Source organism: Ascaphus truei, chromosome 9, assembly GCF_040206685.1.
Source record: "Ascaphus truei isolate aAscTru1 chromosome 9, aAscTru1.hap1, whole genome shotgun sequence".
Taxonomy (NCBI): Eukaryota; Metazoa; Chordata; class Amphibia; order Anura; family Ascaphidae; genus Ascaphus; species Ascaphus truei.
The window spans coordinates 42,883,370-42,907,156 of record NC_134491.1 but is presented as its reverse complement, the minus strand read 5'-3'; the positions used below and the strand labels follow the sequence as shown (position 1 = coordinate 42,907,156).

General features: G+C 45.5%; 2 protein-coding genes across 4 annotated transcripts in view; both read right to left on the bottom strand.

Annotated features, from left to right (window-relative positions):
* The window catches only part of FBLN5 (fibulin 5), a 49,123-nt gene extending 44,369 nt beyond the window's left edge, over positions 1-4,754 (bottom strand). For both annotated transcript variants that reach the window (XM_075614532.1, XM_075614533.1), the window contains exon 1: positions 4,415-4,754. In XM_075614532.1, coding sequence (XP_075470647.1) covers positions 4,415-4,437 — 23 coding nt within the window. In that variant the 5' untranslated portion in view covers positions 4,438-4,754. The remainder of the gene's footprint in view (positions 1-4,414) is intronic.
* A 5,718-nt stretch (positions 4,755-10,472) lies between these two features.
* The window catches only part of TRIP11 (thyroid hormone receptor interactor 11), a 31,978-nt gene continuing 18,663 nt past the window's right edge, over positions 10,473-23,787 (bottom strand). The window contains exons 16-21 of one of the 2 annotated variants that reach the window (XM_075614530.1): positions 22,567-22,666; positions 16,000-16,081; positions 14,525-14,639; positions 13,870-13,992; positions 13,122-13,266; positions 10,473-12,478 (exon numbers count right to left, since the gene is read on the bottom strand). In XM_075614530.1, coding sequence (XP_075470645.1) covers positions 12,264-12,478; positions 13,122-13,266; positions 13,870-13,992; positions 14,525-14,639; positions 16,000-16,081; positions 22,567-22,666 — 780 coding nt within the window. In that variant the 3' untranslated portion in view covers positions 10,473-12,263. Of the gene's footprint in view, positions 12,479-13,121; positions 13,267-13,869; positions 13,993-14,524; positions 14,640-15,999; positions 16,082-22,566; positions 22,667-23,787 lie in introns of those variants that run through there. The other variant, XR_012803883.1, reaches the window with a different exon arrangement.

Here is a 23,787-nt window from a genome sequence, read left to right as displayed (position 1 = left end):
CCCACTATTCAGTGTGAAAAACAGGAGGAGTGCATGACAGCCCTGCAGTGAAGTGCCATCAAAGACACTTCCCTGCAGAGGACACTCACACTTGCCCGTGTGAGTGGATGCAGCATTTCTCTGCGTTTTGATTTAATATAACCGTCTACCCCAGTGATTATATACTTAATCTGTCTTGTCCCTCACATATTTGTTTTTCACTCTATTTTACTCTGAGGACAACACCACAAGCTATTCCTGCAGAAATTACTGGAGAAGCCTTCCTTTGGACCAGAGGAGAAGAAACGATCGCACGGAGAGAACATAGAAGAGAAAGAAGCAAAAGTAAAGATACCTTGATGTGAAAGCATTTACACAAGGCCGTGTAAGTGTTCATGATATTTTACACTTCATTATACATCACAGTCAATAACCATTATAGTGTTTTAAACCTCTGAGTCCTCGCAGGGGACATTTCCCAAGCAACTGGGAGCACACTCACAAGGAATCAATACTCCCTCCCCAATCCAGCACCGGCCCCTCCCCAATCCAGCACCAGCCCCACCCCCACACCAGCACCGGCCCCACCCCCACACCAGCACCGGCCTCTCCCCAATCCAGCACAGGCACTGGCCGCACCCCCACACCAGCACCGGCCCCTCCCCCACATCAGCATGGGCCCCTCCCCCACACCAGCACTCTGTAATATCTGATCCGGGACCGGCGCTGTGTAATATCTGATCCGGGACCGGCGCTGTGTAATATCTGATCCGGGACCGGCGCTGTGTAATATCTGATCCGGGACCGGCGCTGTGTAATATCTGATCCGGGACCGGCGCTGTGTAATATCTGATCCGGGACCGGCGCTGTGTAATATCTGATCCGGGACCGGCGCTGTGTAATATCTGATCCGGGACCGGCGCTGTGTAATATCTGATCCGGGACCGGCGCTGTGTAATATCTGATCTGGGACCGGCGCTGTGTAATATCTGATCCGGGACCGGCGCTGTGTAATATCTGATCCGGGACCGGCACTGTGTAATATCTGATCTGGGACCGGCGCTGTGAAATATCTGATCTGGGACCGGCGCTGTGAAATATCTGATCTGGGACCGGTGCTGTGAAACATATGATCCGGGACCGGCGCTCGGTAATAACTTTATTAGTGACATTACAAGCGCTCTGGAGGGGAAAGTATCCAAGGGAGACGAGGGCTATTTTATTTATTTTGCTGTCAGAAAAGGCCCTAGTATAGGGGTGCACAAACTCTTTATGTCGCACCCCACTTTTCCTCCTTGCAATCAGTAGCTCTTTCAACCTCCCCCCCCCCCCCCGAAACGAAGGCCGATTCAAATTAAATGAATGATGCTATATACGTGCCTGTGCCTGCTAAACTGCACCCCCATAGAAAATGTCACCCCCCCTAATTTGCGCACCCCTGCGCTAGTACACCCAGGACACTCTAGCAGAGAAAGGAAGGGCCTGCAGGTCAGGTTCTTGGCTCCCTGCGGTCACTGCTAGCGGAATAATAAGGCTCGGAAATGATTCGCTCGTTTCTACAGTCAAATGTGGAAAGAGCCACAGAAAATACCAGGGTTATTTCCCCTCCGTTGGTTCAGAATCTCAAAGCTTCGCAGTTACCCTGCATGCAGTATCCTTCCATTTAACCCCATCACTGCCAGAGAGGCCGGCAACTTATTATCAGGCCGCGGTCCCAGTCTGCACTGTAGCACGTGCACCGGCGGGGGGAGGGGGGCTGGCGCGTGCACAGCGCTTCACCGCGATCTGTGGAAGGAGAGTTTGCAATGGGAGGGGGCGTGGTGGGGGGGTTTGCAGGGACGCGGCCATGACCTCACGCGGCTGGTTCACCCTCATTGGCCGAACTGCCAGGGGGCGTGGCCACGTCTCCGTCGCAAGTTGCAAATACAATTTTGTTGTATTTGGAAAAACCCGTGGTAGAGCGCAGCTGCCAAATGCGAGGCAAGGTAACTAGTGGGCCCAGCCCCATTGAGGGGCGGTACTTGTTCGTACAGTACGCAGTGTAGAACGCACTGGAACCGCAGCCCAATGTTGGAATCAAACCCTTGCTTAGCTCTGAAGGGTTTTTACCAGTAGCTGTCCCAGTTACATGAATGTAATATGTATCCAGGCGGGAGACGCCGTTCACCCAACTCCAGATCGGCCGTGTGTACTGATCCTGGCCCCTCTCGTTATACAGCTCCGTGTTACCAAAGCTGCCAACAGACGAGAATACAAACTCAAGACTGGATGCTTCTCACTCGGTTCACCTTGGATTAGTTGGCCGCTCAAACTAAATTCTGATGCTAACGGGCTGTAAGAATGCTGGGGAAACGAAATAACAGCTGAGTTACTGTGCCTATTTGGGTAGGGGTCTTTGGCTCAATTATTTTGTTGGTCATTGGGACTCGCTTATGTAATGTATAATTCTGCACATTCAGCGGAGATCTGTATCTGTAACCACAGGGAGATTTATACTTGTTTGTACATTCAAATCTTTGTTTCCAACACCAAGACCAGAAGTCCAGTGGCCAAAGTGCCACCGGAAAAGTCCCTCTCTGAGAACCTATTTTTGCCGTTATAAAGTCAAAACCACGGTTATTGAATTAACAGATCCCATCTCTCCATCAAAGTTCTTTGGATCCTTATCTTTGGTGAATATCGTGCTGTTTATTTCTCACCAGAACTGCATCAATTTTTGTAACGGGGAGAAACGAACATTCATCTCATTGTCCTAGCAGCAAAGTTGTAGCCACTGTAATGAGACTGAATAATGGTTTCGCCCTCTCTGTGTCCCTGGTGGCGAACGTTTCCCGTCCCAAACATTCCTGAATACAGAAGATGTTTCTGAAGATACAGAGAAGGAATGTGATTACATTCTCATTGACTTTGCTAGTTGGCAGACTCCCATTCTCCTGACTTTGTATCCACTAGAAGAAGCTCATATCAAAGTCCACTATAACTCAGAACTAACCCTAAACAATGTCTATATTCTCCACTAGCAGTAACCCTGCCATACACATTCCCTATATATGTCAGCATTAGACTCATTCACATTGTCAATGTACATTATATTCCCTTATATTTATTCTCCAGATTCCCTTTTTTGCTTTTTCACACTTTATTATCAAACCCTTCAGCGCTTTTCTGTTTAAGAAATATATTGTTTTTTCATATTGAATTTGCGGAGCGATCATTGGAACTCATCACTGCAACATTGGGATCATTGCAACATCCTCTCTATCACGTACAGCAGGGGGGGGGGGCTCAACTCCAGTCCTCAAGACCCCCCCAACAGGCCAATGTTCTCAGGATATCCCTGCTTCAGCACAAGTGGCTCAATCAGCCCCTGCTTCAGCACAGGTGGCTCAATCAGTCCCAACTTCTTCAGCACAGGTGGCGCAATCAGTGGCTCAGTCTTCGACCGAACCACTGATTGCGCCACCTGTGCTGAAGCAGGGATATCCTGAAAACCTGACCCGTTGGGCTGTCTTGAGGACCGGAGTTGAGAGTCGCTGACGTACAGTATTCCACACTGCGGCTATGCTGCTCTTCATAAAATGTTATTAACACGGTCATCTTAAAATGATAAAACCACCATATGCCCTTTACTTCCAGAGGTGTCTGCAATGCGTTGTGCCAACAAAGTGGGTTAAATGATGATAATTGTCAATGCTTTCACCTTATAGCTGCCTCTGTATATCCTGGTATATAAGACCACACTTATTTTCCAATGTGTACCGTTTATTGGTTAACTCCCGCAGTGCTAGAAGTGTTAGCACTCCTTTATAGGTTCTTGCGGGACTGAAACGGTTAAGACTTTGTTTTGGGGTTTTTGACCCCGGAGGAACCCCAGTGAGATTAAGATGAATGTCATCTGTTAAAGTTAAATGCTAATAATCCTCTTACTTTCCTGCTTCAGCATTAATTAGTAAAACGCAAAATGCACATTGCAGATTCTGAGACACACACACACACACGTGTGAAGCAATCTTCGTTGATATGTGTATATACATAAAATACATATTATATTAATACAGATTGGTGGATTGTTTATGGCTGGGTATAAGGTGTTACCACTTTTGTAAAAGCAAACAAAAATACAAGGTACAGATTATAATACAATCACATGAATAAGTTTAAATACAAAACTTGCAGAAAATATTGTTAACAAATGTGATTTTCTCCCCTGTGTATAACACGTACATTTCTCCCCTGTGTATAACACGTACATTTCTCCCCTGTGTATAACACACACATTTCTCCCCTTAGTCGACTTGTGATAGAAATTAGACTTAAGCAAGTCTCTGGGGTTATTCATTTAACCCTTTCGAGTCCTATTGCCCCCGAACACAAAACGTTAAATAAACACCTGTAAAGCAGACGATGGCAAATAAACAGTGGCAGATAAACATACCGTAATGTCAGCATATTGAGCATTGTAAGCGTGATGTTTTGTAGATTTGCAATGCAGAGCTGAGCAGCTGAGATCCCTTCGCTGAAGCAGAGAGGGCTACTAGTCCTCAGAAAGGAGATTGCTAGTGATGTAACGCCAGTGGAGCTGCTCCTTACAGTCTGAGTCCGGGCAGTGGGCACCTGGTTTAGCTTTAGAACTCTTCTGTAATTCTGAATTACACCAATTGCAGCAGGAATGTTAAAAATGAACACTTCATTTTCGGAGTATGTTAAACAATGCAAATGGGGCCTCAGTCTGAGACAGATGGTTCCGATTACTCAGCTCTCTAACTGGCCAGACTCCTCACAACAAACTTGGGGTGACTGCCAAAATAGAGGGGGGAAGAAAGCACTAAATAGCTTAACCGTTGTGTGCCCGGAGGGCAGAGTGATACAAATCCTGTTTGTATGTCTTAATGTGTATTGCGAGACAATGTACTTTACACGTGTAGCAAATAAGACTTAACACATGTACTAATAATACACGGATGTGATACATGCATCAAATGTACAAGTGAACATCTGGGAAAGGGACCGCAGCCCCAAATAGTTTCAGTCCCAGTGAGTTTGGAAATTGTACATTACACTTATCAGTGTCAGAGCGAGCGCCGAGGCGTTTTGGCGAACACAGAAATATAGTTGCCTTGGGGTGTCATACATCAGCGTGGGAGTGTGTGTGGAAATAAACCGGTGCAGAGTAATCTGACCATTGTACCGAGCTGCGGAGTATGTTGGCGCTTTACAAATAAACGATAATAATTTAAATACGAATAGAAGTTGTCGTGTTAAATCAGCGATTGCACTTTGTGGACATTGTTGCGATAAACCTTTAGTTGCCAAAAGTAACGCGATGTGAAGGAATGGCGTGGAAGACTGATAGAGGAGTCTGGGTAATACCAACGCTGGCACGTCACCCAATAAGAGCTCACGCACAAGTGAGACTGGCAAACGCCCCAAAGAGTTACCTCTCTGCAGCATTTGTACAGATAGTATAAATTCCACATTACAGGTAGTCCTCGTTATTCAACGTATCACTTTACAACGAATGGCATATCCAACGCTTTACAATGCAACCTTTGGGCCGTTTTTCGACACCTGAATGCGTTATCCAACGCTCACCGCCACTGATTAACATGGGACTCACTTTACAACGGTTTCACTATCCCACGCTACTTCCAGAACGGGTCCCGTTGGATAACTGAGGACCGCCTGTATACAGCCCATCCATTTACGGACCTGCCTCTAAGAACCCGGTTTAGAACCTGGGAACAAGATACTGGTGTTTCGGATGTCACCGCAGTGCCACAAATTACCCAAAGTCACAGCACGTGACAAATACAGCGATGCAACACAAAGTTCATTGCTATTTCTATGTGGGTCACGGGGCAGATCCCAATGTGTTTAAAGTTCCTTTTCCACCCTAATCCCGTGCTGCATTACAGAATACTCTGCTCGTTTAATGAGTTTGAGAAATATTGAAATTTTTGTGCCTCTAAATTTTGGGTAACCCTCTAAAATTGTGATTCCCCCCAACCTGCTTTGTAACTTTGCTTTGATTTAGTAACTTTGTGATTGCTCCAGCATCCTTTCCTCTGATGGAAACAGTAGGTACTCTGTACTCCATATTTGTTGTTGCTCTTTTTGCATGAATATTAATAATAACTATTTCATATAGTAGTTTTCTCCCAGTGGAATTCAAAGTGCTTCACAATTGCAATATAGTGCACAGTACACAGCGCTGTACGTACCATTTTACAGGTAAAGTCTCTGCCCCGCTGAGCTTACCATCTACGACCTAAATACATCAAACTGCGATAGGCCAAAATGTGGTATGAACGTGAAAAAAATAAGCGTTGTTTTATAAAAATTAGAAAACACAATTTTATTCATTTTGATAAAATTCTGATACCTGCCGGGACAGGATTACCGCACATTATCATCACCTAGAAAGTTCTCGTCCTTACCTTCACGGCTCTCCACTGATGTGCTCCTCCCTACATATCAGCTTTGATCTCTGATACACACACACACACACGCTGATGCAATTGACACTGAATGGGGTACCAGATCGGCGTGACGTTCTGGTGCTGTCACAGAGCCTTGCACATGCGCAACTTCACTTTGAGCTGACTTCCCAGGACTTCATGACGCCATACATGCGTTTCCTAGCAACATTGGACGCTGGGATCTTTTTTGTCCACTGGGAGCCTGTACTCATCTGCAGATGTGCGACAGCATGCATTGCTCTGTCTCCTGATTTCCAAGATGGCCGCAGTGCTACCTCATACACTGATTGCACTCGTGGAGCTCCAGGATTGTACAATTAGCTGTCTTTAATTGTCCTCACATGGTGAACTATGGGGTATATATGTTCTCTGGGTGTCATTGTCTGGTAGCCCCCCTGAGGAAGGTCCTGCCAGGACCGAAACGTTGGTTTTATAGTGTGCTGTTTTGTCACTGCTAATACATGTCTTTTTGCTATATCTGAGTGTTGCTGCTTTTGTGCCTTCTCTTATGGGAAGACAGGGTTTATATATTGATTTCTATGGAGCATGCACCTTGACTTTACATTTGTTGCTTGGAGTGCTGGCTGCTGCTTTTTGTTTATACTGTATATAATTTTTTTTTCTTCCTTTACACAGAGTGCGACTATCTCCTGTTTCTCAGCGTTTGATGTATCTAGGCATATGTTTGGGACCAGAGGCACAAGGAGATAAAATGACTTGCGCAAGGTCACAAGGATCCGACCCCAGCTCCTCTGGCTCGGTGTAAGCACCTTGTACAATTACATCCCTTCAATGTATGTCAAGCGACCAACATCACGCTTTCTAAGAAGAAAATATAACCCGATGTATCCCTAACCCACAGACCCTTTCCATGGGCAGGAAGCCGATCCCATCAGGCACCTCGGGATTCTTTCCTTGTTTTATGAGGATAAAAGGCATTTGGGATGGACACTACTCAAGATGTACAGAACAGCTCGTCTAAAAGTTAGAAAAAAAAAAAAGAACAAATCGGCACAAATATTTAAGTAAATGACACGTGACATTTCTATACCTCATGTTCAAGATCTTCCCCATATGTAAAACGTGGAGATGCAACCCATATACGTCCTAATTTCCCATCGCATAACTACCATGACTGCCAACAATTAAAATGGGGACCCTAAAGTAAATCTAGCTCTTTGGCGACTTCATATTGTAGCGACATGTGAAAGCTCAGATGTGGGAGCGCGTGATGTAATGTTAAGATCCCAAAGGCAAAAGCTTTTGGAGTGCATGTTTCCATACAAGGACTGAAAGGAGGAGAGTTATTAAAAAGGCTTAATTTTCACTAAAATAAATAGAAAATGTATCAATAACTGGAAAAAACCCTTATTATAAGGGAGTGTTAAAAACTGCCAGCGATGATATCATTTAGGATTCTCAACCAAAACAGTTCATTCACTGTAGTTTTTTTTTCCCTCCTAATTTAAAAGTAGATCTCACTAGCTGAGAGCCCCGGCGTTGCCCGGGATGTTTGTGGTGTGGGGGTGGCCTTTGGGTGGGGAGTGGTCCACGCGGCCCATGTCGGTGTGCGGTGGTAGTGCTGCTGTGGCTGTACTGATGGTGATTGTATCGGTGTGCTGATTTGGGAGGGTTTGGTGCTGATGTGGGGGTGCGGATGTGGGTGTGCCGATGGGGGAGGTGCGAAGGTGCCAATGTGTGGGTGTTGATGGTGGCTAGGAATGGTGGGGAGCCGAGAATGTCAGTGTGCTGGGGGGGGGGGGGGGGGGGGGCATGGGATACCGGTGTGCTGATGTGGTGCTGCTGGGGATAGTGTGTGTGTGTGTGTGTGCATACGTGTGTGTGTGTATACATGTGTGTATACATGTTTGTGTGTGTATACATGTTTGTGTGTATACATTGTATGTGTGTGTGTGTGTATATAAGTGTTTGTGTGTGTGTGTGTGTATACATGTGTGTGTGTACGTGTGTGTGTGTATGTCTACGTGTGTGTGTATACATGTGTGTGTGTATACATGTGTGTGTGTATACATGTGTGTGTATACATGTGTGTGTGTGTGTGTGTATACATTGTGTGTGTGTATACATGTATGTATGTGTGTGTGTGTGTATACATGTGTGTGTATACATGATGTGTATGTATACGTGTGTGTGTGTATGACTCCATGTGTGTGTGTGTGTGTGTGTGTGTACGTGTACATGTGTGTGAGTATACGTGTACATGTGTGTGAGTATACGTGTACATGTGTGTGTACGTGTCTACGTGTACGTGTGTGTGTCTACGTGCACGTGTGTGTGTCTACGTGCGTGTGTCTACGTGCGTGTGTGTGTCTACGTGCGTGTGTCTACGTGCGTGTGTGTGTCTACGTGCGTGTGTGTGTCTACGTGCGTGTGTGTGTCTACGTGCGTGTGTGTCTACGTGCGTGTGCGTGTCTACGTGCGTGTGCGTGTCTACGTGCGTGTGCGTGTCTACGTGCGTGTGCGTGTCTACGTGCGTGTGCGTGTCTACGTGTGTGTGCGTGTCTACGTGTGTGTGCGTGTCTACGTGTGTGTGCGTGTCTGTGTGTGTGCCTACGTGTGTGTGTGTGCCTACGTGTGTGTGCGTGTCTACGTGTGTCTGCGTGTGTCAACGTGTGCCTGTGTCTACGTGTGTGTATATGTGTGTGTACACGTGTGTGTCTACGTGTGTGTGTCTACGTGTGTGTGTGTGTATAAGTGTGTCTACGTGTGTGTATATGTGTGTGTATATGTGTGTGTGTATACGTATATACGTGTGTGTATACGTGTGTCTGCTGTGTGTATACGTGTCTGCTGTGTGTATACGTGTGTCTGTATAGGGGTGTGTGTGTCTACGTGTGTGTGTGTGTGTGTCTGTGTACGTGTGTGTGTCTGTGTGCCTACATGTGTGCCTACATCTGTGTGTGTGTCTACATGTGTGTGTGTGTCTTATGTATAGAGATATATATATAGTGTGTGTGTGTACGGAGGGATCAGGCTGGAGATGAAGGAATGTGTGGGGGGGCAGGGGGGGGGAGCTGCTTACCTTACAGTCGGCAGCATCTTCCTCGTGCAGGCCGGGAGACGGACCCTGCAGTCATCTGGTACGGAGGGGCAGGGATCGGACGGGAGCCGGACAGAGGGCATGTGGAGGGAGGGGGAAGCTGCAGGGAGAGCAGCACGGGGCATGGGGAGGGGGGAGAGCAGCACGGGGCATGTGGAGGGGGGGAGAGCAGCACGGGGCATGTGGAGGGGGGGGAGAGCAGCACGGGGCATGTGTGGGGTCCCTCCTGCAAGGCTGGCAGGAGCCCCCCCCGCTGGCCTCCGCCTCGAGGTGAGGCGGTGCCGAGGAGCGTTGCAGGCGGCGCCGGGTAGGCTGGTCTTTGGTGTAAGGGGGGGTGGGAGAGGTGAGGCGGTGCCGAGGAGCGTGCGGCGAGGCCCGTGGGTATGCTGCCTCACCCATCCGGCCGCTCCCCCGCTGTGTGTGTGTGTGTGACACTGTGTGTCCTTTGGCCCGTCACTCCGCCTCAGGCCAATGAGAGGTGTGCGGGGGCGGCCCAAGGGACCAATGAGATTTCCCCTAGGGACACCAGACATCCAGACAGGCAGGCATACAGTGCTTTCAATTATATAGTATAAGATGTGTGCACCATGATTTCATTGTCCCAGACATCAAAAAATAGTATTTGAAGGGACTTTCTACGGGATTCATGGAGCTCCAAAACGAGTATCGCACCCAGATCCGGCTTTACCGGCCATTCAAGTTGACTTGGGGATACCATACCCCTACATCGGAGCTCGAGGAATCTGCCGCTCTGTTTGCCAAACTCCTGCTAAACGTCTATTACATTCGTGTTATTGATCCACTGAAAGTGTTTAATAATGAAATATGCTATATACGGCATAGACTACAATAAGATAAAGTTATGCCGTAGGAAACTAACAAGGCAGTAGATTGGAAAAGCAAAGTGGCTAATTTGTGCTAAAGAAATGCTAATAAAAGTGCAAGAGAAAGCATCATGTTTTAATTGGTTTAATCACTTCCATAACATGTCAGGCGGATATTTAACTTGATTTATAAAAAAAGAAACCTCAATCTCCAGCACATACATCAATGATAAGTACCGGCGAAGGTATTACAATGTAATAGAAAAGGTTTGAGTCTTTGCACGGAATCAAATATACCTCAACTTAAAACAGCGTGTTTTTATAATTTGATTTGCTCATCATCAATAAATACAAATTTTAAACAATTTTCACCTTCAACTGCTAAGCAGTAAAAATTAAATATATTTCTGCAATAAATTCAGGCAACTAAAACGGAGACAGATGGAGGATACCAGCTAAAAGTTCTAATGTAGAACTGCTTCTGCAAACAAACACTGAATGCTGTATAGCATGGGTACCAATGCCATTGGGAAGATAAACTATACCAAGAGACTGATGATCACCTGGATTGCACAGCGGGTACATGTTAAACCCCATGTTTGAATGCATATCATTTCTGATCTGGGACTAGGATGTAAATTATCAGTACATCATTTAACATTTCTTTGAAGAAAAAAAAAAATTCAGAGCACTAGACATTGAAAACACAAATTGGTGGAAAATGAAAGCTGGCATAAAATGTGACTGTTTTAATTGTTTTTGTATGGAAGGATGTTAAAAAACAAAAACAAAAAAAAAACCATGTTTTGGGGAAATGGTATAGTTCAATTGGAAAGCAAATTCTGGCCTGATATTTACATACTTTGGAAATAAACCACATTTTTTAATTTAGCGTTTATTTTCTATACATTATATTCACACTATAGCCCTGTACTTGTATCAACAATATTTTCCAAAATAGATATGCAACCTAGATACATGAGAAAATAATCCCTTAAATACACAAGTGCCAGAGTTCTGCAGGTTAGCCAGCGGACAGGAGACCGGCACAAAAACATGTCAATCGTCCCGCAAAATACATGTAGAACACTGGATCAGATACTAGTGGTATTTCATTCAGACACTCGTTTGCCAAAACCTCTAACCTAACAAAGTATGAGCCCTCCACCCCCTTTGTAATAAGTACGGGCGATAACGGTCAATCCTTAAATACTTCTCTGTAGCTTCCATCGGAGACTCGTTTAAAGCAGCGCCCCCCAGGGGTGTAGCTGGGAGGAGCAGAAGAGGAACTTTGACACTTCAAAAATGAACATGTTACATGGAGAGAAAATAAACGTACAGCTGAAATAGTTTTTGGGGTCCTACATAGCGATGCTATTTATTGCAGAGCATTACTGTGCAGTATTCTCCTGCGCAAGTTTCTGCTTTAAACACCGTCTCAGATCTGGAACCGTTTGACATTTCCTTCCATTTGGCAGCAGAGGGGGTTACACCTGTCACCGGTGAGCTTTTTAGTCTCTATCCTACTATTGTTACGATTAAATGTTCCCTCAATTTGGGGACCACCTTAATAGAATGGTTAATTGTATCTGAAGGGTCTTCCCGTATAATTGCACATCTGTCAACTCAAAATCTCACGGAAGTCTTCACCAGGAATATTGAGAAAACCAACCTGGCAATGTGGACCCTTTAGGAGCAACAATTTGGCATCTTCAGGACTGTAAGCTTGCCGGTAAAATGAACAGATCTACACAGATTAAAAGATGGGCAGCGTTTCTGCAGATGTAAAAACCGTAGGAGATTTAAAAATCCATCATCTGCCGTTTGAGGATTTCAAAAAAGGCCTCTTTGGGTTATATTACACACAATAGTGTTTTGTTTAAAGTGCTACAATGCTCTAGTTTCTGGGGCTAGATTAGTCTATTGCTTCAAGAGGTCCTTCAGCACCGCTCCTGCACTGGCGCCCGACGACACTGGCAGAGGTGTGAATGTGGGCAAGGCATCGGATATTGGCTTCATTAGCAGGTGCCCCGATGGGTTGGATCCAAGGGTGGAGGTGAGCGGTACAGCTGCTGAACGAGGAGCCAGGAAAGGATTGGACTCTGGCCTACGGCTTGGGCCAGACATCGGTGCCCCTGCAGGATAGAAAACACTTTTCAAAAAGAGAAATTCCTGCTCATTTTTACCTGCCGTTTTGCCAGAGGCGCCATAAGGCGTTAAAAAGCATTTCGGCTAAAAACTGGGGAAATTGAGCTAGAACGGCAATTACAGACAGCTGTCAAACTAGGAAACATTTTCAACACAAAATGTTTAATATCATTTTGTGCACTTTTTGCACACTATAAGATACTATAAAAGCTGTCGCCAACAGAGTAACAGCTTTAAGTAAAATAATTTTAGATACGCTATGACACACTGAGTGCTCATTTGCATGCAATTACCCAGAATCCCTGACTAGAGGAAGCACTGTACGCTGAGAGAAAGGGGAAAGGCAGGGTGGTGACGTGTCAGACATGTGAATGTGCTCACAAGTGGTATTTACATTTGCTAGAAACACTATGTAACACAGAGACAAACATGCTTTAGCCAAATGAACCACAATGTACCAAGGTAGAGAAATTCCATTGTGGAGGGCAACATGTAGAACTGTGTGACGGTTACATTACAACGCTCTGTATTCTCTGGCAGTAAAGACGAGGACACATTTAATGCGGACATCTCCAGGAGGGAAGCAGAGCAAGTGGTTGAAATGCAATGTAACGATGTGTGTGTGTGTACCTGTAAAGCTACCGGACATGGCCGCACTTGGATTTCCAACGGAAGCTGATCCTAAGGGTGTCATGTCTTGCATAGAGAGCTTGAGAGGTGGAAGTGTGGGGCGAGACTCTACTTCCAAAAACTTCAGAAAGAGCTCTGAAAAAGACTGCACAGAAAGAACACAATAAGTCACCTGGAACGGCGGGAGGGAAAAGCAGATGGATAATGCTTCACATGCAAGAGGTAAAATACGTCACGGTCGCTAAACTCCCTTCATCTTTGTGGTCCAAACAACGAAATCACTCGGAGATTCCAACACACACACACACAGATTTTTTTTCCCCCACTACATATTGCTATTCTCTGTATTTTTGAAGTTGCCATGAAAGACGCACTATTTAGGAAAATGCAATGGTTTGGGCTGTCAATGAAATTCAAGAAGCTTGAATGATTTTCCCCGTTTCCATGCAATCTGGTGCAGGAACCTTGCCAGTGCTTTCACCAATTGTAGCGATACTGACACCGAGGCTCTTCTGCTGACAACGGACTTTGTATCAGGAAAAAGACTGAAACCCCTTCTGCTGCTTAATGTCAATATCTGGCCAATTTCATTATAGGCGATGGGGCCGCCACAATTACTAGGTTTGAAAGGATAGCTTATTCAGATTACCCAGATCTCAGCCAACAAGCGATATCACATTTAGATGATCTATCTACAGTACATCTAGAGATAGATATATAATACACATATATATGCACCCATACTTACGTTATTAAAAAGGGAAGGGTGGTTTGGTCTCTGGGGGGTGTTGGGGACACTCTTTGTGCTGGACGCTCCCCCGAGCCACCCGCTCACCCATCTTGTGACACCGCGGTTTTCTTCTAAAAGGAGCTGGAGGAATTAAAAAATAAATAAAATGGTGAGCAGTGGGTTTAAAGTATGGCTCACAAATACAACGTTCAGAAGTTGAATTATTGTAATGGATAGTGAACCTGTCGCCCAACTTGTCACGACCAGGGCTCACAACCGCGGGGGTCACGGCCCTACGTCCTCCAGACGACCCTCCCCTCCTCGCTGACAATGTCCGCCAGTCAGGTCCTCAGGCTTGTGCAAGCGCAACAACTCCAGCCCGTACAAACGCCCAACTTTACAGTGGTCCAGGGAAAGGCTTTAAGCTTGGAACCCTTAGTGCTAGCTATGTCATAATCTAGCACAGCCGTGCAGAAAGCAATCTCACAGGAGGGCGACTCCATCTTCTGTTCCATCATCGGTAATGGAGTGATCGGGAACGCTGGATCCACCGTGGCACTCAAAGGGTTAACCAACATCGGATTTGTGTAAGACCAGTCCCTTCAGATGCGACTTCTAATGGCCACACAATCTTATTCTAACAGAACATATTTCTTCTCTGCCGCCATCTTACCTGCTCCATCTCTTCTCTACTGATTCCGAGTATGCTTCCCATCAACCTCAGCACCTCCTGCCGTTTATTTTTGGGGGTGTGGAAATGACCAGCAAAGAGGTTTCTCATCAGGACTCTGAAAAAAATGCCCCCTCAGCATATGCAGTTTTGTATATACTGGTTTTATATTGATTTTTTTAAATGACTTCACTGGCAATTATGTATCTTATTTACTAATCCATTCATTAGTTAGATCAGGGGCGGCCAACTACAGTCCTCAAGGGCCACCAACAGGTCGGGTTTTCAGGATATCCCTGCTTCAGCACAGGTGGTGGTCTTCGACAGCCACCTGGGCTGAAGCAGAGATATCCTAAAAACCTGACCTGTTGGTGGCCCTTGAGGACTGAAGTTGGCCACTCCTGCGATAAGCTTGCACTATGTTCAATCCTGGAAATAAAGCAAACTTTATTTTGGGACACAAACGTAGTGTTTAATAAATAATACAAGTGTTACAATGCAGTCTCCCAATTGATGTCATACACATCCTGCTGTCTTAAGGACCTATCACTGATCTGTGTAACAGAGTCAGAGAGCAGAGAGGTTAGGAGTGTGTTTGAGGCGAGTCAGGATAACAGTATGGCTCTGGGTAAGTTGGTTTGTACAGTGCATTAAGAACCATTAGGAAAGCATGTTCCTGTGCCTGGATGAGCCTCACAGGCCTGTGGCAGCTTTAACAAGGACATTACTAGGGTAGTTTTTTTTAACTCGGTATGACCCTGACCCAATAAAGATTCCCAGCTAGATTTTGGTGCCCGAGGCTCAGGGTTTTACATGGACGTGACAAAGTTCACAAAGTGCTGTCACTTAGAAGCAACATTAGGAAAAGGAGTCCCTGCCCCATAGACCTCACAATCCATGTGTGAAACACGTACTCGCATTATGTGTTATATTATGTTACGTGTATGTGTGTATATCTTTATTTATACAGCGCCATTAATGTACATAGCGTGTATCTGTTATATTGCGGAGGAAAAAGCGACAGGTTTTAGATCCTTTTTGAATGTGAAAGGAGAATGTGAGAGAGGAGTCGAGTGTGACCCCTAGGCAGCGTGCTTGGGCTACTGGGTGAATGATGGTACTTTCAACAGTAATGTGGAAGGAGGAAGTCGGGCCAGATTTGGGAGGAAGTATGAGGAGCTCTATTTTTGCCATGTTAAGTTTAAGTCGGCAGAGGGCCACCCAGGATGATGATATCCCAGAGAGACATTCAGAAACTTTGGTCTGTACAGCAGGTGTAAGGTCAGGGGTTGAAAGGTAAATTTGTGTGTCGTCAGGATAGAGGTGATATTTAAACCCAAGAGATGTGTATGCACAGTATTACTGCTGGGAAGTGTTATGCAAATAAAGATACCCATACACCGGGTTACAAGGACCGGACAGCCACAGCACTCCCTAACCTTAAAGTCTGGCTATACAGAGAGAACAAGCTCACTTACCTGTCTACCTTCCCTTCAGTGCTGTGCAAGAGATTCATTATTTTCTTCTGAGCATCTTCCAGCATCTCCTGCTTCAGACTGCCTAAAATGTAAAGGGAAAAACTGATGAGGTGTGTGTCGTTAAGAACGACATTGTTCAATATGGAACAGCTCAAGATAAATTGCTCCTGCTTTTCACATCACTGAAAGTCTCACGGCCCAGGCCCAAGTCAATGCTCGGAATAATGAGGCTGCACAGGCCGCATCGGTGGGCTCTGTTTTTATTGAATATCTTGATTTTTCACAAGAAATGGAATGTTATTTTTCTGATTACGAAATGACCTTGGCTAACTGCTGGGTTCTCCACCCAGACTGTGAGAACCATTGTGTTTGAAAAAAATACATTTCTGTGTTTAGACTTTATAAACACTTGGGCCCCTGACTTTATCGGTTTAAAGGAGGGGAAAAAGAAGGCGTTGTGTCAGCATCAGATAATACCGAACACTGGAAGGACTCAGGTTGGTTGATAGGTAAATAACTCCAAGTACACTGGTAGTGCAATATGGTTTTGGTAACAGTATCTTGGGACAAGGATATATTAACAAAAAATGACTGCATGTAAAATATATGATTCTTCAATACTGTTGGCAGGGAACAAATAACAATAAAAAAACACCAGACACTTAGGAAAATATATATACAAAAACAAACATGTGGTTACAAAATTCTTAAGCGCTAAAAACGATGCACTTATTCTGCAATGAAGAGGTTGCGATATAGCCTTATAAATATGGAATGGTGTGCAGTGTAGCAACAAGGGGGTTTAACCCTTTTGCTAAATGTGTTTTTACGTCTAGCCTAGGTTACAGATTGCCGCCTCACGCGAGTGATTGAGATACGTTGTTTTCTCAGACCCCCTCTGTTACCGCCGCTCTCTGCTTATAGATGATTGCTAATAGCAAGTATTGAATGGTGGTAAGTATTAGATGACAGCTGGAACATGTACCTAGGTGTGTTAAAGCCGCATTGCATTAAACAGAAGTTCCCCCTAGGTGAGAAGTTGGGGGTCTCTGGTGGTGAACCTCAGTAATTTCAGCTGTGGGGACCACCTCCTTCCTGAGATACTTTGCCTATAAAAGGTGCCGCAGGAACTCCATGGAGGTTTAAATCCCTTCCGCCACGCGAGCCAATAGGAAGCCGCGCGTGATGTCAGTTGGCTTCCGCGTTGCGGGAGATTTAAACCTCCATGCTGTTCCGTTAGCCGGGCAGGCTACCAGCAGCACCTGCGGAGGGATGTATTGAGGTTCAGCCCCGGATACAAGAAAATATTATTACATGACTATTCACTGCCTTGCTTTCAAGGTTGTGGAATAATGAAAACAAACCAGTTTCAGGGCAATGGTTCTATAAAATTCACAATTCCTAAAGCTCTTCAGCTGCAAAGTTTTAGCAGAACACTACTTGCAGATCATAAAAAAACTGGACAGTTGGATAAACAATATAAAATGTTGTGCGAGTGCAAAATGTAAACTAAATGGTTTTTAAGCAACTCAAGGGGTGCAAAAAATGTTTTTTTTTTTTTTTTTTTTTTTTTAAAAGCAGCAGACAATCATATTGGTGCCAGGTTTTAGCTGCGGTAATCCTGACGTTTACAACCGTCTACAACCATTCGTTAACCATTTATGGAAATTCACACGTACATCTGGTAGGTCATGTATTTTTCTATGAATATTGCTTCTGCTGCCAACATACCCATAAAGAAACCCTTCAGGAGAGCTGGCTGCTGCTATGTCTGAGAATGCGATTGGGACGGTTTTCAATGATGCTTTTTTTTTTTGTGTGAAAAAGTCTAGAGCAGTAAAATTAACTCTTTCAGCTCTGGTGAGGTGTCAGAAATAGAACGGACAGGTGTCAGTAAACACTTATTGATTTAACCCACTTAATTGCTCAAAATGCAGCATTTACAATTATCCTTCTCCTCTCCCTTTTCACTGTAATATGAAAATTCACTGATCTGCTGCAGTTCTCCTTTTCCAAACAAGTGTGCTGCCTTCTCTCCCACAGAAACGCGCATATAGACTGCAGCAGTTTGCTTGCAACAGTCCTGATGGCTGCAACGCGGGAATCCTATGAGCACAGTTGGGAACGCAGATAAAGGTCATAGCAAAGATTGCATATACAGGGGCAGGCGACTCCAGTCCTCAAGGGCCACCAACAGGTCAGGTTTTAAGTATATCCCTGCTTCAAAGAGCGATGGCACTGTCAAAGACTGAGCCACTTGTGCTGAATCATTGACTAATGGCGCCACCTGTGCTGTAGCAGGGATATCCCCAATACATGTTGGTTGTCTTGTTTTCAAAAATAGGCTTTAAAGGACTATTCTATATTATGAAAACTCTTCTAAATTGTACAAAAGGTTACTGAATGCCTTTAGTTTATTTTAACTCCGATACAAGTTGGGCTTCACCTATAAAATATATTTGGTAGCCTGCCTAATACCGGGGCTGGCGTGGGACCAGACAGATTGGGAAACTAGCTATTTTATTATTACAACTCAGTGGCTTATGACAAGATGTCAGGTTTCACTCCACGAGGACGGGAGAGAAACGCACAGCCATTTACTGGGGAACTGCTGGCCAAGTGTAAACCCTGCATGTTATTTCATTTAGCTGTCCCAGTACGATAGGTTTGTAATCTGGTATCCGGGTAAGAAAGGAACAGGCATTTAATATGTTACATGGTTTCAAATGCTGTCCCCTTCCCCCCTTCCCATACTCTCTTCCCCTCCTAATGTGTAATCAGACTATTTGCAATATTGTACCGTTGTATTGTTCCCCCCCTTTTTTTTCTTTTTGTACCCCTCTTACTTTTGGAAAAATGATTAATAAAAAACTTAAGTAATAAAAAAAAAAAAAAAAAAAAAGAAAGGAACAGGCGCAGAGTTAAGATTTAACCATTAAAGGAGTAGCTCCTCCTACCAGATTTTGTGTGTTTATTTTATTATTTGTACACGCTGGGAACCAGTTGTCCCCTCGAACCAAAACCCAGGGGGGCGCCACCCCCCCACCCAAAACCCAGGGGGGCGCCACTCACCCACCGAAAACCCAGGGGGCGCCACCCCCCCACGCAAAACCCAGGGGGCGCCACCCCCCCACCCAAGCCAAAACCCAGGGGGCGCCACCTCCCCACTTAAAACCCAGGGGGCGCCACCCCCCCACCCAAAACCCAGGGGGCGCCACCCACTCCCTAACCCAGGGGGCGCCACCCCCCCACCCAAGCCAAAACCCAGGGGGCGCCACCCCCCCACCCAAGCCAAAACCCAGGGGGCGCCACCCCCCCACCCAAGCCAAAACCCAGGGGGCGCCACACCCCACCCAAGCCAAAACCCAGGGGGCGCCACCCCCCCACCCAAGCCAAAACCCAGGGGGCGCCACACCCCCACCCAAAACCCAGGGGGCGCCACCCCCCCACCCAAGCCAAAACCCAGGACCCCGCCCCAGGGGGTCTCTGGGGCGGAAAATAATGCGGTTCAGCGCTGTCTGACTGACCCCCAACCCTGTTCCAATCCAGGGGGGGGGGGGGGGGGGAAAGAAAGGGGGGAAAATTGACATTTCTTAGGGAGTTTTGGTCCTTTAACCCTTAGGCTGCCAGGGAGGCCTGCAAACTGGGATTGTAAAGGGTTAATAAGCTATAGTATCAATGTCTTCCCTGCAGCCTGTGCATGAAACCGCTCAAATTACTCTCTGCATAAATCCCGCTGAACGCCGACCTCTTAACGCACAGAACTTCATCCATCTACATGCACAACAAAGGTTGCTTCAGGGAAGTTCCCGTCTAGTCGCGCTAATGTGCTTAGATTACTGAACCGTTTTATCATCATTACAAAATCAACACATAAAACGGAATCTTTCAAAAACCAATCAGCGCCCTATTCTTTATAAGAAGTCTGCTAATCTAATCTCTGAACATTTTTCCAAATAGAAGGAAGGGAGAATATGAAATACTCACACGTTTCAGGGCAAGAAGCCAACAGCAAAGTTACTACAATGGTCCGAAGGAAAACCCAAAGAAACGCAGTGAACCAGAGCCAGCTTTGTTATAATAGGACTGGTCGGAAGGCGCAGGTTACACCTCATTTTATAGGAGGAGGTGTGTAATACAAAGTCAGTAATGTTAAAACCACAATACCGGCTGGGATTGGAGCCCAGGCGTTCCTCTGAAGCGCGGTATTTGTAGCTCTGGGGACCCCCTCTCTCCCGTGATATTACCGGTATTTAATCACTCCAGGGGAAACAATGGCCGCTGAAATCTCACCGGTCCCGTTACTGATAAATATATCTCAGGAACCAGAGGGTCACCAGTGCCGAAAACAGCGCAGTTCCGCTCCTGGGGGTTGCTGGTTTGAATGCTTTTAAAATATATGTCTTTTTGGAGGGATTGTTGCTTTAAGCACTTGGTACAGAGCGGCAGATGCAAATATGCAAAGATGCACTGTATTAACTGCACTACAAAAAACTGAAGGAAAAAGTGGGAGGAATTTTACACCATTATAGGACATTGAGTTTTTACACCCCGACAGCCATCTTAATTCCACCAGGGCCCCACGGGCGAGCCACGCGGCCCCACACCCCGCGTCACCACGGGTGAGCAGTGCATTGCGGCCAGAATGTCTCATTTCCAGCGCAAGAAGTAACGGTTTGGCACCCGTTGATTAAAGGTACACGCCCACATTGGACTAAACTGATATAAAGATGCAATATGTTTATTAGGTAGAATCAGGTCATTAACACCGTGGTAAAACAACAGACCAGTTTGTGTATTTTTGAATTATGTTTGAACGTCTGAAGGGCGGGGGTAAATTTGGTTTGTTCCACGTCAATTATCAGATTCATTCACACAGTTTTCAAGCCATTAGATCTCTCAGCTATTTGTTACATTGAGCCCATCAAGGGTCTGGTTCGGGTTCCTTCAAAAGGCTGCCCCTCAAAAACAAAAATCATCTTTTGGAGAGAAGAGCATCCCCAAAACTAGACGTGAATTGTTGTCTTTTTGTCCGTTGTTTGCAAATAATTATGAAGCCATTATCAGTCAAGCAGATAAACATAAGGAGATGCTTGAACTCAGCAGCCCGCAGGAAATGCATTAATTTAACAGGAAGCAAATTATTAAAATGTTTACTTTAATGTCAACTGAATTTATCTAAACTCGTAAACGGTTCAACTATTTTTCTATCTGCTACGTCTGCGCCTTTAAATGTGATTTCTAAGGTCTGAGAGCAGCTGCCATGAGAAGGGACAGAATTCCGTTATTTGTACCAGACTGAAACGCGCAGATGAACCAAAAATGATCTCCAGATCTTTGAAAATGTGTCTATATTGCCAGTAAGACGCCACACAACGTGGGCTATCTCTGCATGTGTGCACGCGTCTCTGCGCGTGGCCGTGTGTGCGCACGTCTGTGCGTCTGCGCGCATGGGTCTGCGTGTGCATGGCCGCGGCCTCGTGTGCATGTCTGCGTGTGTGCGTATGCGTGTGTCCGCGTACTGTAGTGCCGACGAGTATTCTAAAACAAATCTGGGGCAATCACCAACAAGACCCAGGTACATGCTGTGTACACGCTGAGTACATGCTGCAACATTTCAGTGACATTTCTGCAGACAGACTAATGGCCCATCGGGTTAACAGCGGGGGTCCCTGGCAGTCCCATTCAAACTGAATGAGACTGACAGGGACCCCTGCTGTGTTAATCCGATGGGCCATTAGTCTCTGCAGAAATGTCACTGAAATGTGACATTGTACCCATGTACATGTACCCAACATGTACCTGGATCTTGTTGGTGATAGCCCCAGATTTTGCAAGGCAAGTTTAAGGCAAGTTTTAGAATACTCGTCGGCGCACCTGTATGTGTGTAAAAAAGCAAGTGAAGGGGAATGTAAACAGATTAATGAGCTTTTCCCTGCTCTTTGCTGTTATGACGACATTCCAAGGATTTTTCTGCCAGTGCTGTGATTTTCCAACCAATTTACAATTTCCTAAAGTAAGAAATTATTACATCAGATGTCAACTACATTTAAACTCTTCAGCGATAAACACATTTCTTGTACAGCTGCCTATTGAAGCGTTGTATTTAGTGACTTACAGCAGGACTACCCGTTTTGATGCCCTGCGTGTTACCATTTCCTGCCAGGTAATTAGAGAATCCCTGTATATTTGAAGCGTTCGTGCCACCACACTCAGGATTCCAGACAGAACACACTAGCCAGGTGCTTTTAATCTTCTCATTAGCGTTACAGCCTCCCTCCATCTCCAACCTCTGCCTGGGATTATACCTTCAATTCTCATCATATCCAAGATGTAGCCAATCAAACACCTTCCTACTGGAGTGGTATTCCAGCTGCTCCGCTTCCAGGTCTCTCTGATTGGCTGTCAGGATCACACCCATCCAGTAGAGCCAGTACAGTATGTGCAATAGAAAAGTTTAAAAATATATACATTTGTATCCCTTTTTCTGCCTAAGGACCGTGCAGACAGGGAATGTCTGGATCTAAAGATCCTCTCTATCCAGCTGCGGTCACTTCCTTTTTTTACCTTGTCTTTTTAGCTCCTCGATATGTTCCTCTTTGAGGTCCAGCTGCTCCGTGAGCCTCGATGCCGCTTCCAGCGCCACATTCGCTTCATCCAAACTTTCCTAGGAAGGAAAAACATTTATTTCAAATTAAATACTATTGAAAAGTAATGTTTTTAGTTTTTTGCAGTTTTTTTTCATTTACATTTTTTTGGGGGACAAAAATAAGGGGGGGGGGGAGACAGCATACAGGATGCAGGATGCAGAAATAAAGCAAATAATGCAGAATAGGACATTCAGAGACTACAATGTTTCAATAAGAAAAGCGTCCTTATAACAAAATAATGACTTACAGCTTAGTGTAGTTACAGGGCTGGCCAACTCCAGTCCTCAAGGGCCACTAACGGGTCAGTCCCTGCTTCAACACAGGTGGCTCAATCAGTGGCTCAGTCTGACAGAGCCATGGATTGAGCCACCTGTGCTGAAGCAGGGTGTGACGGTGAAGGAGTATCTACGCCACGAAAATAAAGGTATTCTACCTGGCTAGGTGCCCCTGAGTCATAAAAGGTGTTTTTAGAGTGTCAGTTCTGCGGTCCAGGGCTGACTGTCTAAATGTGCCCGGGAAACATAAGGGCCTTCTAACAGAGTTGTAGGGGTTCAAATTTAAGTTAAAGCGTAGAGTGTCAGATCTGCAGCCAACTGCTGGCTGCAGTCCTGTGAGTGTGTAAACTGTCTATATGCGCCCTGCTAGGAATAAGAGGGCCACACCACCGTATTAAGGGTTAATGAATACCCACAAACTACACAGGGCATAAGGGGTTAATGTATATCCCCACACTCTATACAGGGTCCCTAGGATAAAGAGACCCAGCCCAAGTAATGCCAATGTATCCTGAATCCAGTATAGGGGTTCCGGGGGAAATGATATCATGTGTTAACTGTATGAATTATGGTGCCAATGTTTTCTGAATAAGGGATTTTAAGTTAAAATGTAGAATGTCAGCTCTGCAACCCAGCAAGGGTGGTGATACTGCAAATTTATTAAAAATGCCTATGTCTCTCCCCCCAGGGGTTAGGGGGCGAGGGTAATGCTAGGCATCAGCTGTATAAGTCAGGTAACAGGGTTCCCCTGAGTCATAGTGGGCAAATGTATTATAAAAAATTGATGCATTAAAGCTACCCTAGTTTATCTGTGTTGACATTATAGACAGAAGGCAATTCTCCTTCATTCAGCCCAGAACAGG